The sequence below is a fragment of the Thermobia domestica genome, chromosome 11 (genome assembly GCF_964235325.1).
Source record: "Thermobia domestica chromosome 11, izTheDome1.hap1.1, whole genome shotgun sequence".
NCBI classification, from domain to species: domain Eukaryota; kingdom Metazoa; phylum Arthropoda; class Insecta; order Zygentoma; family Lepismatidae; genus Thermobia; species Thermobia domestica.
In genome coordinates, this window is record NC_137464.1 from 153,063,930 (window position 1) to 153,082,532 (window position 18,603).

General features: G+C 37.2%; 2 protein-coding genes across 2 annotated transcripts in view; one reads left to right on the plus strand and one right to left on the minus strand.

The window, feature by feature from the left end:
• Positions 1-18,603, plus strand: part of LOC145665322 (uncharacterized) — a 170,770-nt gene that overhangs the window by 41,374 nt on the left and 110,793 nt on the right. The gene's annotated exons all lie outside the window — the stretch shown is intronic.
• Positions 722-12,068, minus strand: LOC145664495 (uncharacterized). Its single transcript, XM_081731217.1, has 3 exons — positions 11,839-12,068; positions 10,002-10,241; positions 722-2,216 (listed from the first exon to the last, which is right to left on the minus strand). Exons 1-3 carry the CDS (start codon positions 12,017-12,019, stop codon positions 1,987-1,989), a joined length of 651 nt encoding a protein of 216 aa, XP_081587343.1. The 5' UTR covers positions 12,020-12,068; the 3' UTR covers positions 722-1,986.

Consider the following 18,603-nt stretch of genomic DNA (forward strand, 5'->3'; position numbering starts at 1 on the left):
GCTCTATATGTTCCTTGTAAAAAGAACGGAGCTATTCAAATGTATTTGAATCGCCCTGTACTTTTCACAAGGAACATAGAATAGGCAACATTTCTGATCGTCCAGCTTCTATACACAATTGCGAAACGTACGAGCTCAGCCTATTTCTTTTCACATTAAATGATTAAATATGAAAGTTTTATTCAAACCTGAGTGCGGATATGTTCTTTTGTATTGCATGTTGTAGATCTGGGTTGGACCCATATAGAACTACATCGGTTAACCATGGAAGCTAAAATGACAATGTGGGTATGGGGAAGATCTGGGTGGGAGATCCCACCCACATCGGTAAACCAGATGTGACCATATAATTTTTACAGATTTAACACCAGATGGATATGTCACCATATCAGATTTGAATAGGGCCATGTACTGCATCTCTGGCGCACGCTACATGCTTGTCCACCATTTTGGATTCAAGTTATGTTTTTCTAATGAAAATAGGAGAAAATGACATCGGATACATCTGACATTTTTTCAAAATGTCACTGGTGCAAGTAGTTTTGCCGCACTTCTATCTATGGCGGATCCAAGAGGGCGGTCGGACATTTAGCGTGTTTCAGAGATGCAGTATTTAGACTAAATAAAACAGTATATAATAAAAACATTTTCAGATTGAAGTATTCACATTTTTATTTTTTTTTTAAATAATTAAAATAAAATTTACACAAAACATATTCCCTAACTTTTTTTTTATCGTGAACTTCACTCATTGCATAGAGGTATATATTGTACAATTGTTTTGCTGTTTCCAACATAACGAATGGAAATAAATACTTTTAAACACGTAACTTATTATCATTAATATAGAAACAACATAAAAAATGAGTGAATCTTCTCTTGCATCAACTTAATAGTTACCAAACGTTGACACTGTCTTCACCATTTTGTTTCATTCCATATGAAGAGTTCGCAGGAAGGACTATGAAGGGCACGTTTTAAAATGCTCAGAAAATTCTTTCTCAGCACCAAAATGTATAATTAAGATGGTGAAAACACGTCGTAATTCGCTCACGTGTACATTCGCGAGTGGACTACGCCCTATTTTCACCAACTATTTTGCATCTTTTGGTGTGGAGAAAATATTTTTTGAGCATATTCAAAATGTGACCTTCACTGTTCTTAACGCGTACTCTTCATATACATCATTGTTTCCTTCCACTGAAGAAGGAACCAGCTCTTGTTCCGCAACGTGTGGAAACTATTTAGTTTATTCATTAAAAGGGTTCACTGATAAGTGGCCATTTTCCTGACCCTTATGTCAATATATCATATGTATAATAAAATTAAACACGTAAAAATCATATACACTCTACGTCAACGAAAGCCACTGTAAATAAATTTATTTCAAACATCGAATTTTTCCGCTACACATCCCGACTAGGGAAACTAATATATAATTAAAGAAACTATGCAGATAATATTTATCTTTCTACTTAACCTGAAATAATTTAGAGAAAATTTAGGAAGTTCTTTTCTTCTGTAAATTATTAGTTTCCCATAAATTTTAACTTCTCAAAAGTTTTTTTTTTTAATCCCACTGTAAAATATCCGTTAATTCGCACACTGGTCTGCAGTGTGGACTCATCCCTTACACTTACACAGACAGCACGGAAGTTCGGAAAGCTCATTATATTCAGTAAAATATGCATGCCACTATAAAGTTTTAATTTGGATAGGTTCTTTGCAGTAAAATACAACATAAAACTTATAAAAATGTATCACTAGGAAATATTTCTGCAAATTAGCGAACTGAAAGTTACTGTGATAAATTTAAAAAAAAAAAAAAAACTATTAATAACGGTTACTTTCATGAAGTTTATAATTCTCTTGTACTTTAACATATTATTGTCTACTATTTTATTTACAATAAGACATTTCGTTCATATAAGTTTGTTTATATCGGACACGCTGCTGAGGATTGACCACAACTAGCCGCGGGACCGATCACCCCACGGCTTTCCCTTCGGGGCGACTCTGCAAGGTGAATTCAAGTGGTCCTTGGACTCTTGCGGGTTCCCCGCGGAACGACTGTGCATCTTCCCCTAAGTCTTGAGCCTGTTCTCTTCTCCGATTACATCTGTAGCCATCCCAATCTCGCGAACCACTTAAGACTTTCCCAATCCGTCGGACAATGTCGCTAGTTTGTATATCAGGAAATCGGAGTTGTACTGCTCCTGAAGAAGAAAAAATTGTAAAAACTCAATGCAATAATACTGTATCACCAGAAGGGACTACACATTTAAATAGCAAATGTCATCATTGAGAAATAACAGATTAATTTTGAAGTTACATAAATAAAATTCGAACGAAAATATAACTTTCTCCTAAAATACAAAGAAACCTTTTATACATTGCACAAAAAACATCCATTGTACGCATGAGCGCATTATTACGTGCTCGAAAGGCTAATCTAACTGGACATTGTCGTTCGGTGTCAAACAGAGGAAGTAGGGAGTGGAAAACGATATGTGGATGGCTCAGAATATCCACTCGTTTCAAGTCAAAAATTGAAAATTCACTTGCACGGTGCGATTGACAGAAAATTACAACTTCTTTCAGAGGCATAAACAAGGAAAACAATGATTTTATTTATCTGCGAATAACAGCATTACCAATGCCCTAAAATGTCTACAAATGCCAAAAAACTCTAATTTTCTTAGTTTCATTTTTCTAGATTAACACATATTGGTCTCTGAACCCTCGATATATGACAGAAAAAAATCTCCAAACACGAACTGCAGTAATAGAAACTGATGAATGAATATGACAAGGAACGCGTATAGCATAGCAGACACAGATCCATATGAAAGGAGAGTATCTAACATATTATTGAATTATGTTTTGTCCTCTAGAATGACCTTTTACTCTGATGGTGATTCAAAATTATTTTCATATTCCTGTAGTAAAATGATCACAACGAACAATAACACTTCCAGTTCCCTTACTACATATTGTTAAGGAATTCGATTCGATTCGAAGAGGAACTTGTCCTCGTAACTCTGGTATTGTTTGGGAGATATTACCGCAAGCTTTACTTTTACTAGGATAATGCGAGAATGGCACCTAAACAAAGGATTTCACTGGTAGTAATCCCCCTCCAAAATTCCTAAAAATATATACTAAAAAACGCCATACATCCGAAAGATGAAATTAGACTCTAGTATATATATATATATATATATATATATATATATATATATATATATATATATATATATATATATATATATATATATATTTGGTCTAGGAATTAATTCGTGCGGGTGGACAAGAGATGGCGCAACGATCGGAGCGTCCCACAGTTCCGTGTATCCACACATGTGTTGCAAACCCCTGTCATCGCGTATCGTTCGTAGTATAGGGCACTGGATTAAAGCGTCAACAACACCAGTTTGTAGTTAAGTGAACATGGCGCAATTTGTGCCTGATAAAGTGTTTTTGCGGAGTGTCCTGCTGCATTACTTTAACATGCAGAAAAGTGCGACTGAAAGTCATCGTATTTTGAAGGAAGTGTATGGTGACCATGCTCTAGCTGAGCGAACGTGTCAGAAGTGGTTTGCACGGTTTAGAAGTGGTGATTTCGGCTTGGCAGACCAAGAGCGAGCTGGACAGCCAAAAAAATTTCAAGACGAAGAATTGACAGCATTGCTCGAGCAGGATTCGTGTCAAACGCAGGAACAACTTGCAGCAGCATTAGGCGTTGATCAAACAACAGTCTCCAAACGCTTGAAAGCCATGGGAATGATTCAAAAGATGTCACATTGGGTTCCACATGAATTGAAAGACAGAGACGTTGAGAGACGAAAAACCATTTGCGAATTGCTGCTTCAACGACAGAGCAGAAAGGGGTTTCTGCATCGAATTATTACGGGTGATGAGAAGTGGATCCATTACGAGAACCCTAAACGAAAAAAGGCCTGGGTGAAACCAGGTGAACCAAGTCCATCACAACCAAAACGAGATATTCACTGTGCAAAGGTTATGCTGTGCATATGGTGGGATATGAAAGGTGTGGTGTACTATGAGCTGCTGCAACCGGGTGAAACTATGAATGGAGAACGTTATCGACGACAATTAATGCGTTTGAAGCAAGCTCTGGCCAGAACACGACCAGAATGGGAGAACAGACATGATAAACTTATTGTTCAACATGATAACGCTCGCCCACATGTCGCAAAACCGGTCAAAACCTATTTAGAAAATGTCGGATGGGAAGTTTTACCCCACCCGCCGTATTCACCAGACGTTGCTCCTTCGGACTACTACTTGTTCGATTGCATGAACAACGATTTGATTGGACAGCGGTTTACTTCTTCAGAAGATATCGAAACATGGGTCTCTGACTGGATCGCTTCCAAGGATGAGGACTTCTTTCGCCACGGAATCCGTACATTGCCTGACAGATGGGCGAAAGTGGTGGCTAGCGATGGACAATATTTTTCTTAAGGTATTTATGTATTTTGTGTTTGTACTACAGCTTCAATGTGTGCGTACCAACCGCACGAATTAATTCCTAGACCAAATATATAACAAAATTCTTTAGGAACTCAGATCCTGCACAGGCGAATCAGCGACACCATCGCGAATGGGGCTTTTCCTCAGTCTCATCCGTGAACGGCAGAATGCTAGGACCTAAAATTATTAGGGGCCCCGAACTACATCGTGGCGTGAATCTAGTGCACATATCTTGAAGTGAGGTCACTTTACTACCTGTTTAAACCATTCCATATTCGTCGCACGACAAAAATCGAAGGATAAATGTGTTGTTTTGACTTCATTACACTTTTGTACGACGCATAGAAATTATATTTACAGTAAAACTTCTAACGGACATCTCAAAATAACGGACAGATTTCAATTTCCTGGCAGAAATACATTGGGTGCAATATGAAAATTACTTCTGAATAGCTGACATTCTCAATAACAGACGCGGATACTGAAAACTATTCCCCAGCGTCTATGTAGAACTTCCAACTAGTGCTGTCGAAATCGGTTTTTGAAAAAACCGAAAACCGGTTTTTGAAAAGAGTGAAATTTCATAAAACCGAAATGTCGGTTTTGAAAACCGCTTTTGCGGTTTCGGTTTTGAAAACCGCATTTGCGGTTTCGGTTTTGAAAACCGCAATTGCGGTTTCGGTTTCAAAAACCGCTTTTGCGGTTTCGGTTTTGAAAACCGCAATTGCGGTTTCGGTTTCAAAAACCGCTTTTGCGGTTTCGGTTTTGAAAACCGCTTTTGCGGTTTCGGTTTTGAAAACCGCTTTTGCGGTTTCGGTTTTGAAAACCGCAAATGTCACAAAAATACGACAGCACTAATATCAAGTAACGACGAGAAAACAGCAAAGAATCTGTCCCCACTCCGGCTCACAGTTGCCAGATGGAGGGAAATTTCCCTCGGCGTAGGGAAAAAATGATCAAAATTTGCAGAAGGAAAAAAAGATATTTTTTCTTAAAATGTCTTAAAGTGTGGGAAAATTCTTGGTGAATATACTTTTACAATTGGCAGAATAAAAAAATAAGTTGCAATTTCTCAAAGAGGCACGGCTATCGTTATTGGGAAGTAAAAAGATAGAATAAAATATGATCGGCGTTTCCTTCACGTATAAACTACTGCAGGTGTCTGGGACTTGCGATAAGAAGCCAGTCAACACATGCAAAACCACAACCAACATTCACATTTATTGGAGTGGCAACAAATCAACAATAAAATTGTGTATTGAGATAGAGATTTTCTTTTTTTTCTTTTTTTATTAAGAAAGCTAGGTGGTGCCTTTTTGTTAACAAAAGAAAGAGTGGCAGTACTATTTTTAAAAACAAGGGGAAAGAGTAATAATAATATAAAAGATGTCTGTCTAAGTGGATGATATTTCAAATTGAATTTCATGAGTTGCATGTGTATAGGGATATACCTCATTTCTATTGAGCTTAGTGTTGGCTTATTACCCCATTTTAGCGGGTACCACCGGATTTTCAGGTTCTATATTCGTCCCCCGCTTAAACATATCTTAATCACGAAAAACCACCCGCTTTTTGGGATTGGAGAAAAATCTAAGAGGACTTAGTTGGTATGGTACATTCAACGTAAACCGTTACACCTCTGACAATCTCAATCGCGATTGAGTTAAATTTGGACTCGCGCTCGGGCTCAGGCTCAGGCTCAGGCTCTGGGCTATCTGAGCAGTGCGCGTGTGCAGAATCATTTGCTAATAAGAGATCTGCTCTAATGCACAATGGTTTTCTTTGTGTAGTTCATGTGTTTTTAATGTAATGTATTGGAAGTTCTATACGAATGAATATTCGTTTGTAGATGTTGTGACAAACATACTTGAATTAATCATGCCTTCATAAGCTACAAGAATGCCGAACGACAATTTCAAGTGTAACTTTCAAGACTCTTATAGAAGCGAATTTACGTTTCTTAGCCAGGGCAGAACTCAGTTTGAAGCAAAATGTACACTCTGGAAAACTGTTTCGTTTGAAAAGTAGGATGCAGGGAAGCAAATTGGACCTCCCCTGATTTTTATATAGTTTGTAAATTAGACCACAAGGAACACGAATCTGAAGGAAATTTGACATTCCGAGTTTCGGAACTCGAGATATTAAAACTTAAAGTTTAATATAGACGCTATCTATCTATATGAAATAACACAATATTCTCTATACGAAACATATTATGTCCTGTGAGATATATAAAGGTAACCAAGAAAGTTATGTCGCTTTTTGTGGAGGTCTGTGTTCAATTGACCTTCATACCGTGAGTTGAATGCGAATGGATATAAGGCGAAGGTCAGTTGTTGGTGTGGGTATATCCAATATTCTACCTAGTTGTGGCAGTTCAGTTACAACGTGAATTTGTGTAAGGACTGAGTGAATATGGAACCTCCACAGAGCGTCATAAGGGCGTGTATGCTATACGAGTTCAAACTTGGATCGAACACCACTGCAGCAGAGCGGAAGATACCTCAGGCCTTTGGTGAGGGTGTCGTGATTACGCAGACAGTGCAAGGGTGGTTTAGCAAGTTTAAGAACGGTGACGAAACACTCACGAAAGACGCACCACACGTGCCGGAAGACCAACACATGTACAAAATGAGGATCTTCAGGTAGCAGTTGAGCCGAACTGTGGACAGACATGTGAGGAACTGGGGCTAACATTCAATGTTAGTGGAGAAACCATTCGCCAGCACCTCTATCAATTTGGGAAGCACTGATTTGTCTCCGGGCCAGAAGGCTACGCATGCAGACACCTGTGATTCTTTGCTGTCTCGTCTGAGGAAGGAGCCATTTCTGGACAGGATGTTGACATGTGTTGAGAAGTGGGTCCTGTACGAAGCTCCACGGCGTCGTCATCATTGGTTAAAATCCCATGAACTGGTTCCAAAACAGCTGAAATCAGCAATGCAGCAGAAAGTCCTCCTGTGTGTTTGGTGGACTGCTCACGACATCGTGCATCGGGAACTGCTACCGGGTGGTCAGAGCAGAACATCAATGCAACTGTCTACTGTCAGCAGTTGAGCCGTGTTCAAGAAAAACTCAAAACCCTGGAGCCAACACTTCTCAATCGCTACGGTGTTCCCCCGTTACGGAACAACGCTATACCCCACATAGCTAGAATGAGCCGGGACACCATCCTACGCTTTGGATGGGAAACACTATTGCATGCGCCATACTGTCCGGACATTGTACCGTCCTGTTATCACCTGTTCCTTTCCTTGGACACTCACTTTAGAGGACTCCAGTTCAACTCCGTAGTAGAGGTGCTAAATGCACTTGATACCTTCTTCGCTTCACGGTTTCGGTTTTGAAAACCGCATTTGCGGTTTCGGTTTTGAAAACCGCATTTGCGGTTTTCAGAAAACCGGTTTTCTCAAAAACCGAAAACCGCAAATGTCACAAAAATTCAACAGCACTACTTCCAACTAACGGACAGCCTGAAATAAAACTTTGTTATTTTCTTGAATTTCAAGCAATAATAGGCAGGATCGTTAATGTACCGCGTATTGTTGGATGTGATAATTGAACGCAAATGTCTCCATTTATTTGTTTTCAACATGCATTTAGTTTAGTATCCATTTTCAGCAAAAGTTTATTTAATCTTTGTTTATTTGCCTTGCTGCAAGTTGTTAATTTCGAAGAGAAAGAGTATTTTGTCCGAACATAATACCATAGGAAAAAAAAACACTGTATTAGATCATTATTAAACAGAAAGACATTTTGCCTACGTTATGTTGCTTATACGAGTAGTACGTTAAGTTTATACTGTAGATTTTTTAAAAAATAATTCTTCTGTCAGTGTCGTTCGATCCCTAATCGTAATCAAATGCACAGGAACAGGCTGATTTAAATCATTGTATAACCATGTCGTACGTCGACATGCTGAGATCGTATTGCCCGTTTGTCTTACAAGTTCGCTTCCTGCAAAACCGTGACATCATCATAGTCACTGATTCCACTTACCAAGGTGGAGATGGGTGCTAGAGAACTTCAAAGAAAGTATCCAGGACTTCCCGAATTCTCGAAAAGTGAAGGGACTTCTCAATTATTTGCAAAGCGAAGGCTTGGAGAATCCATGCACCTGTGGAAGTTGCCCTTCAACACTTAATTTTTATGAGAACCCGCGGATGGTTGGAAAGGTTGTAGAAGATGGTATCGGTATTGCCAAATAAGGCATAACTGTAGACATGTCTACGACACGAGGAAACCGTAAACCATCCTACCTTTAGATTTTGTTGTTGAAACACGAAGGTGCTATACAGTGAAAGCAAGATTTTCGAACTAGTATTGGATTGCATTATTATTGGTAGTAGTAGTAGTATTTAAGATCCAATATGGACACCTAAATTATAAGTCCTAAGAATTCACAGTCCAAACTGCTACCGCTAGAGAAATAGTTGATTCGATTTTATTTTATTTAAAACTGCATTATTAATAATACGTCACAATCAGCTTTGGATTAAAAAATAAATAAAATACATAAAAATAAAAAATACGTCATCTCCAATCCAGTTTGGCTGATGTACACTCATGTCCAAAATTATTGTCGCATGTCTATAAATGTTGTTGTAGGAATATAATTTGATAACGCATTTGCCCGGTATTTCTTATAATGCTAGTATGTGTATAATCGGCAAAGACATGTATGTGGCAAACTTCATGTCAAAAGAGCATTAAATAAGAACAATAAAACGAAAATAAAACTTTCTTGTCCATTTAGCAACATTTTGTTTTACTCATTCTAATTTTCGTATTTGTAATTTTTTTCCTGTGAAATTTACCTCAAATATATGTCTTCCGATTATACACATAGTATTAAAAGTACCCTGCAAAATCATTATCAAATTATATTCTTACAAGAAGACAGTTATAGATATGCGACAATTATTTTGGACATGAGTGTACATGTACGCAGCAATATATTATAGGCTCATGACATATCTCATAAAAGAAGTCATACCTGTTCTATATAAAAATGTATGTTAAAAGAATGTGCATTGCGTGCGAAAGGACTCTTCAAAGGCACCGAAAAGCCGAAGTGTAAGTCATTGTTGGCTTACCATCACCTTGTAAAATTAATTTTGTATGCATTGCTGAATTTTGAAACATGCATTTTTGCAATAGAACACCAACGACTTCCTTTATGAGATATGATGCTGCACTCTCTACGTTGGTTGGACAGTGTTTGAATTTTAGGCTTCTGAAATTTATTTTCCCACGCTTTCGACGGCCTGCATCTCCCAACCTATTGATCGGTATGCACATGTCACAAAGCATTTTCTTGTTTCCATGTCAGGTACCCACCCCTACATTGTTTGGTACGCATTAATTTAACAACCTGTACATCCGAAAAAGCATCTGGCCACACGAGATCTATTTTTAAAGAATAAAAGTTTTCTTTTTCAAACAATACCTGAAGGATATTTAGAAATACTTCGTGTCAATACGAACTTAAGAATACCACTCACCAATTTTGAAGCCATCTCTCTGTCTTAAATCTTCTTCTAAATTATGAACCACAGACAAACTGCGTAAATGGAGCTTGTCAGCTAGCAGGTTTGCATTTTCTATAGATTGCAAAGCTTCTTTACCACTACAGGGAACTTGGTGCAGCTCATATATTTTGGCTTCCATTTTATCAACTTTACATTTGAGATGTTTCATATCTAGCTGGATTCTCTGCAGTAACTGGAATATTTTTTCAACGGCTGAAATATCAAAAGAAAGAAAAAAAAAACTAAATTAATACAAGACCAAGGAGGCAATGGTACACATTGTTTGAAATATTTTTTATTCTACGTTAAGATCGTGTGTGCCGCAACTACCATTAACAAAAGTCATCTAGGTTCTGACCGGCACATATCTCATATTGACCCTGAAGTCGATACCCACAGCAACATACGGGATGAATTTTAAATCACATATTGATAAAGCTTCATAATTAATGCATAAGCAGTTTTATTTTATTTTTTTATTTTATTTTATTTTTTTTAAGTCTATTGCAAGAAAATTACTAATTGCTGTTTGAGGGCTTTCCTAATCATTACACCACATTCGGGTCAATTGTATATGTCTGTAGAGCATTTCAAGTGTCTTAATGGAATAAAATAGCCTGGTCGTGTCAATATCTAGGCATTCTACCGTATACGGAAGTTCTGCTGAGAAAGGTTACTGCAAAAACTCCTGTTGCGAGAGAATGCAGTTACATTTGATATTTCAACTTTCAAATTAATGTAGTATAAGAATGATATGCTCCAATGTTTCTCTGCAGAACCTCCGTATATGGAACAATGTCTAAATATCGATACTAGCAGAGTAACGGTTTCAAATGGGGTGCGAGGAATGCTTAACATTCAAAGAACGTTGATCGCGTCTCTGTGGTGTGACAATTATGACACCTGAACGGAATTTGCCTAATTTGGGTTCGTTCGAATCTCAGCCAGAGCAACAATAAAAACTTGAGTGTGTGTTGGTAAGCAAGCGAAGAAACCAGAAGCGCCACGAGAGGGCATATCGGTGTGTCGACTTAACAATTTTGTCTGCTACCTGCGCACAGGCAGTAAGAAAAAACAAATGACTAACAAGACGCTGTTTTGTACAAAAATATAAATTTTTCTGTTTCATGGTACAAACTTTATATCGTCAACCCGTCGGTTTAGCATTCAAAAGGTTGGGAGTTTAATCGCTCCTAACATACGCTTGCCCACAAGCCTCCTCTAATATGGAACAGAATAGTTCCAAAGCAACCATTCCAACAGGATGCGCTGCAAAACAAAATGTGATAAAACTAGAATTACAGATTATATGTTCTGAATTTTAAAGCCAAGAAGTACTTCCATTACGAAAGGAACGCCGGATCTAGAAATACTTTCGGAGGAGATCTTAAACACTAAAGGTTTCACTGTAAAAAGTAAATCTTAGTATGATATATATGTTTTAAAATGTAATTAGTACGAAATTTATATTAGTTACACAAAAATCTATTTTTGAGGAAGGGTTCGGACCCCCCCCCTTCCTTCGCACGGCTTGGAACATAACAATTTCAATTTCCAAGCATAAGTTTTACCATAATTTCGTTTTTCATTAACAAAAATTGGTGATAATCTCGGAGACTACTAGGTCAAGGCGGCCACACTAAGTGGTCGGAGAATATCGATGCATTGACTACGTGCTGCCACACTCTCGAGCTAGCAGGGTTCAAAATGTCTCTAAAGAAGCAATATAGTCTTCATTTTGTTTGGTTATTTAATAATGACGACACACGTAACTAAGCTTAGCAATACAGTTTAATCTTTGGATACTTACTACTGCCAATTCCTAAACGAGCTGATGTGAAGGTACTGTCTGTATCTGCACATGAAGTAGTGGCAACTGACAACGCTGACATTCTGCATGGAGTTTGGATTTGGGAGTGGGATGGTAAAGGTCCATTTGGACTTTTACGATGTGATGCAGACGAGCAACCTCCGTTTGAATTGTGCACCATAGATGATACGTTTACCTCCGCAGTTCCTCCTATAGATACTCCAAGCGACTTTGAAAGCAAGTGATGAAATTATACAAACATCCAGTTTTTACTAGACTGTTAGGTACACAATAAGCAGGTGACAACTTATGGTTTTAAAAGCATGTTTAAAATGTTACAATGATTACATCCAGTATTCTATCTGTAGGGGGATGGCTGGAACTTTCTCCTCTTTGTTTCTCGAAATACCTCTCAACCTTGGATATGGTGGAAATAAACCCCACTTTTTTGAGCTATTGATGAATTTATCCCCCTCTCCGGAAATCGCAGAAATCATACACTGATTACATTAACTCACAACGTTAAAAGATACTAACGCTGTTTATCTGCTTGTTTGATCTTGTCCTAAATAGACTCCATATCATAATTAAATGAATATTTAATGTGTACGTTATTTTTTCATTTATTTATTTATTGATGTATACTCATAATAGAGCCAATTTAACGACACAGTTTGCATTACGAGCCCGGTTTTTCTGTAGTTAACCATCATGAGAAGATAGCATTTATCCGATAAAAGGCGAAAGTATTAACAACCTCGTTAAAACAAAGAAGAAAAACAACTAGCAAGCCTTTCATAGAAATAAATTACTTGAGACTAGATCTGAGTCTGAATGATTTGTTACGTAAAACTTGCTTGAACATAGCAAGTAGCCAATTTTGGACTCCAAATTGAAAAACTTGTTTATAAAAATAAACAAACTAGACATCTTATTTTTAGTTGTTAGGGCTTCTCACTCCAAGCTTGTTGTACACATTACAACAACTACTCTGCACATCTAATGAATAAATTGTTTCCAACAGGTTCATAAAACATTGTAGGTTACTTCTATCTGTCTACTATTTCAGCCAGCCTTACTTTTGAATGTTTTTCAGACGAAGTAGCAATAAACTTTCTCCAAAATAGTATATAGTTTCACATTTAAGTAACGTCTGCACTGGCATAGTAATACGAAAGAACAGTGTTTCTTTCAGGCCTGTTTTTTTTGCCCCTTCCCCCGGACGAAATGGTTAAAACGTACTGGAATAGAACCAGCAGAGGGAAATATATGGTTTCAGCCCCTCCGAATACTAAGAGTAACCCCCGGAACATTTTTTTCTGAAACAAACACTGCGAAAGAAGGTCAACTCCCTGGCAATAAAGAATCGCCCACGAAATCTTGATAATTTTAACTTTCACACATTTAAAAAAATATATATATATTTTAAACGCGATTCAATACATAGTCCTATGAAACAAATCAGCTACGAGCTAAACTTTTAATTTGCTTTGAAATTACTATCAAGAGAGATATATATGAGGAGACAAGCAGTGTTCTTGAACGAAATTATGAATATAAAATATATTTAGCATAATTACCTTTCCGAATAGGTGCTGGGGAACTTGGAACACTACATTCGTTAAAAGTTTCATATGGTCTTCTCTTAGTTCCTGGATATGAGTCATCACTGTCCTCTTCAGACAAATATCTTTGTGGCTTTCTGCGACATCTTGAATAAATTTCTTCGTCAGAAGAATCACTACTAACGTTTGAAGTCAGTAAAGCTTTGTCAGCCTTTGCTGTAGCTTTTTGAAATGAATCTGAAATGTTAAATAATACATATATTCTACAGTTACTGATAAGGGAAAGTAGCTGCGAAATTATTCTTGGCATGAAAACCATACACGATAAGAAAGCAACATGGTTATGGATCTACCCTCAGTTGTGATTTCTTTGCTAACTGTAAAACATTAAATATTAGAATATCCCAAATAAAACAAACCTGTTTACGAACTAAATACTCTTGTTTATGTAAAGTTATTCACGACTGAAATTCGAGAGTAAGAAAGCCTGTAACAGAACTAAGAATAGAAGGCCTAAGAATACTAGCATTTTTATTTTATTTATTTATTTTTTTAACTTTATTTAACGTACTTTTGACATTTTCTGCTCACGATAAGATAGTGCAAGGCTGGATTTGGAGAGAGTTATACAGGCCTTGTCTTTAAGGTACTATATTCAGCATTTGCCTGATTTGACTGAGTATAAGATCCCGGAAAAATCTCTAGCATAGTTAGACACAAACACAAACACAAACACACACTCACACAAAAAAAAAAGAAAAAATTCTTCTTATTTCCCTGGCTGGAGTTGCTACTTTTCCCTGACTTCTTTATTTTCTTCCATATACTATTTACTTTATTTAACGTTATTTCAAAAGCACTTTAAGAATCCTATAAGAAACGTCACGGATTTTAAAAGCTAATTTAGTATATAAGGTCCTAACATAAAAAGTTCATTTTAGGTCATACAAATATATATCAACTCATACCAACTTGTAATGTAAAGAGGACACCATTTTTTCTTTTTTCTTCAATAAGACTGTATTGCAGCAATGTATTAAAATGGAAGACATTTTTAAAGCATGTTTGTCACGAAACAACTGGTGACAGGAAGCTATGAATTTAAACAAGCTTACTTTATATGGGTTTTATTTACCAACTAAGCTTCTCGAACTGTAGTCACAAGTATACAAATTACAATGGAATTAAACCTTTAAACTTTTCCTTGTTTTGACGAAAATATCCTCACAAATTTCGACCTATAGCGCTGGAGCGTCGAACAGGTGAGTTCACCGTTAGTAACCGTTATAAATGAATAAAACAGGAACAAACGTAATCCGAAACAACCTCTTGCAATTTCCCTGGCATTTATGTTTATTTCTTGTTTCCCTGATTTTCCAGAATGCGGACATGGTGTCTTATCAGGATGACCAGCCACCGGGCTGAAATCTACGACCTACCAAATACTAAGATAACGCGCTACCAACTGAATCACGGCTGCTCCGTATCATAGATCTTGCATTTCAATGCAGAAAATAGTGAAATAATATTACATTTTGACTCAAAATTGAGGTATAAATACTCAAAAACACAACGAGACAGATAAAAAGAAAATACAAATAGTACTCACTGGATTGTCCATAGATTTTTATGTTCACAACTGTCCAATCAGCAGATGGCTCCTTACAGTCCCTGATCAAATTTTGAATACGCCTAACGGATGATGTTTTAGGCCAAAGGCATTCATTTTCGTTTTTAAGCCATTTACTAGGTATAACTTCTAATGCTCCGTCCTCGCCAGTGAAAGCTGCTACGCAAAACTTTTTTTCTTCCTGAGGTCATGTTGATTCTGTCTACAGATATGCTCTTTAAAAAAAATCACAACACTGAATGAGAAAGCACTGCAGCGTATTTCTTTTCCAAACACACAATACATTTTGATGTCACTGAGGTAAGGGAAGCACGGGATATCTTATTCGACAGTTTGCCGCACTTATAAACAAATACCAACTGCGAACTGCATGGGAAGGAATAATAGTCACCTTCTATCGGAACATCCAAATATATCAACCAAATGGATGGGTGATCATTCGAACTATTTGTCTCAATAATATTAATAACTTTGCCTATTTTTCCTGTAGTGAATTGAACAAAACTGTCCTTATCAACAGAGATATCAATGGTGAACCCACTATAACTCACTGCTCTATATTCTTCACCCACAACACCTAAACATGGTCCTCCGCTATACGGTTTATTCAAAGCTAATTTTACATTTTTCTGCTTCTCGTGTTCTATTTCAGATAACCGTCTGTAGATCTGCGATAATGGTTTGTTTGGTGTTCTTAACATTCTCTTCACTTGGTAAAAAATGACTCAAATGGAAAGCAGCTAAAATTGTCTAACGTTCCAAATGTCTGTACGTCATCTACGATATGAATTAATGAAATAACATTATATACTGCACAATCTTCTCCATAAAGAGCTACCATTCTTTCAACAAACAGTTTTAGAAGTGACCTAGCGTATGATAAATATTCTTCTTTGCTTACCAGTTGTGCATTGCACAAAATGGAAATTCCAACATGTAGTAACAGAAAATGATGAAACAACTGCTCAGGCAGCACATCTTGAAAAATTACAACCCCGGTATATAAAATTATTTGCCTGAACTCTGACGCTTTAAATCTATCAATATCTTTCAATGAACGAGGCCTCCTACTGAACTCTCTTGGCATGTGATCCTTCATAACTTTAAGCTTCTCTGATATGAAAGCTATTTGGTGTCCTCCGATTCGCACTCTCTTGGCCCCTGTTCTTGTCCACAACATAATTAACTTCCGCATAACACCAAGACAAACGAGATGCATGTAGTCAAGTGGCATGCGACTTACTAGGCCTATATTTAAACCGATTAATGGACTTGGACCTTTGTGATGATTTTCATCTATTCCCTCTGCAAACGTTACATCTGTCCTCTTCTCTGCATTCATCTCTAGATAAACAACTCGAGAGTTCACCATCTTACCTTTCTGAGTGCATCTCTCACAACCATAATAGGCATTATGACTTTTAATATTCTTTACAAAGGCTCTGGCAGGTTCACCAGAAGAATGAACAAATCCCTCCCTCTGCAAGAGGCATACTTCTTCGACAAAAGGTCGCAAATATTGTTCTAGTGACTTCGGTTTTTCATGCCCATAAAAGCAGGCAATCATAAATGGCGAAACATTTTTGTCACTCACCAACTGGCCTAAGATTGGCCAAAATTGTGCACTTGAACTTCTAGATATCGATAGTCCATCAATACTAACTTTAAGTTCAACAGAAGTTCCTCTACATAATTCTCTTAAATTAAATTTGTTTAAGGCATTAACAATGCCAAAGTAGCACATCTGTGAGGTTTGTACTTCAGTATGATAATCACCGAATTGCGTTCTCCTTGCTGTTTTTAACAATGTCCTGCCATCTAATGGTAAATCAGGAAACTTTTCTCTTTTCAAAATGCTCATCAGTTCACTCAAAGCATTTATCTTAATGTTATACTTTAATGCCCAGTCCTTCAGAATATTTGCGAAAGACAATGTTTCACCCTCTACATTCGAGTTACACTGTCGACCTGCACCATGCGTTTCATTCTCTTTGTCACTTTCACTGGAACCCCAATCCTCATCATCTAAAGACTGAGATTCGTCGGTGCCCTGTTGAAAGCCTTGAGCGACATACTCGTAATCACCGCACACACACATTAAACCATCATTACCGTCCTGTTTTTCACTTAAACAATCATCAACGTTGGTTTCATGGATTGAATGCACACACACATTCTCGTCTACTGGAACACGGATAACAACAGGTGCATTAATTATCCTAAGTACTTTCTCCTCTATCACAAGTTCATTTAACAGACGTTTTGTCCTCCTTTTAAGAGTTTTAGATAACGACGATCTGTTACCCGACATAATGGATCCTAAAGACGAAAGATAAAACATTACCTAAGACATAGTCGACCGTAAAGACGAAATTCTTTATACTAATTACTATCATTAGAACATAAATTAGTGACATAGGTAAATAAATGCGACGCAAGCCTAAAAAAAAAAGTTAAAATGTGGTTTAACTGAGCATCTAGTGACGGGTATATAGCTCTTGCTGCAGTGAAATCATAACCGCGTCCAAACTGACCCCCCCCCCCTTAAAAAATAGAACTCGAATCCTTGATCACGCACACAAAATGCCATGTGCTATTTACTGTACTTACTCAGGAGACTTGAACAAAGAAAACCTACAATTTATGACCCAGGTCGGGTGTTCAGTTGACATGTAGTTAACGTCAAAGTGCAGTTCTCATTAATGTTCACTGTCCTTTAAGACCTTTATTGGCCGAGCGACAGGGTTGGCAAAAACCATGTTTTTTATTGAAAAAAAAAAGTTTTTTTTTGTTTAAACCACGTTTTTTTGATTTAAATAATTTGCTCTATATATTCATATCATATATGGACAGAAATAAGTTTGTTTCGCCTTGATGTTATTATGCAACAGCCGGGTTATGCTAGAAGGGGTCACATAAGCTTAAAGCGGAATAAAAACTGCTTCTCGAGTTACATCCGAGATAAATTGTCCTCCATTTGAACTCGGAACCAGGACTAATTGGCCACAAATGCGATACGTCTGCCGACTCACTCACGAAGGAACCCTGATAAAAATACGTTGTACTGATCTTTACATGCTTCTTAATATAACTGTCAAGAATCATTTCAGAAGGACAAAAAGATAAACAGTTGCACAAGTGAAACCATTATACAGAATTAAATATGGACAATTTCAAAGTACTACGGAGTACAGAAGATCTAATTTAGTTCCAGTTCGTTAACAACGACTTTTATTGGTCCAAATTAAAGAAATACGACGACTTAATTTGCATATCAGTAAGAAAAGTGAATAAAGATCAGGGTTTGAAAAAACCAGGGTTTTTCTGAAAAAGCCCAACCCACCTGGGCCCATATGGGTTTTTTCCGGTTTTATTGGTTTTTTTCAGGTTTAATTGGGTTTTATCAAAATATTTCAATGTCTTTGGGGTAAAAGTGTTAAAATATGATTTATAAATGAAATGAAATGAAATCTTTGAGTTTTACGTCCCACGGTTATGCCGGTTAGGCTAAAGGAGACGGTGATGATGAGTGATGAATGAAATGGTGGAATAAAGAAAGTGGGAGGAAAC

Coding starts and splice junctions, on each gene's coding strand:
- LOC145664495 (XM_081731217.1), bottom strand. CDS start 12,019: ATGGTGCACAATTCAAACGGAGGTTGCTCGTCTGCATCACATCGTAAA. Junction 10,242..11,838: donor TCGTTTAGGAATTGGCAGTA/GTAAGTATCCAA, acceptor TTGATATTTCAG/CCGTTGAAAAAATATTCCAG. Junction 2,217..10,001: donor GAGAGATGGCTTCAAAATTG/GTGAGTGGTATT, acceptor TTTCTTCTTCAG/GAGCAGTACAACTCCGATTT.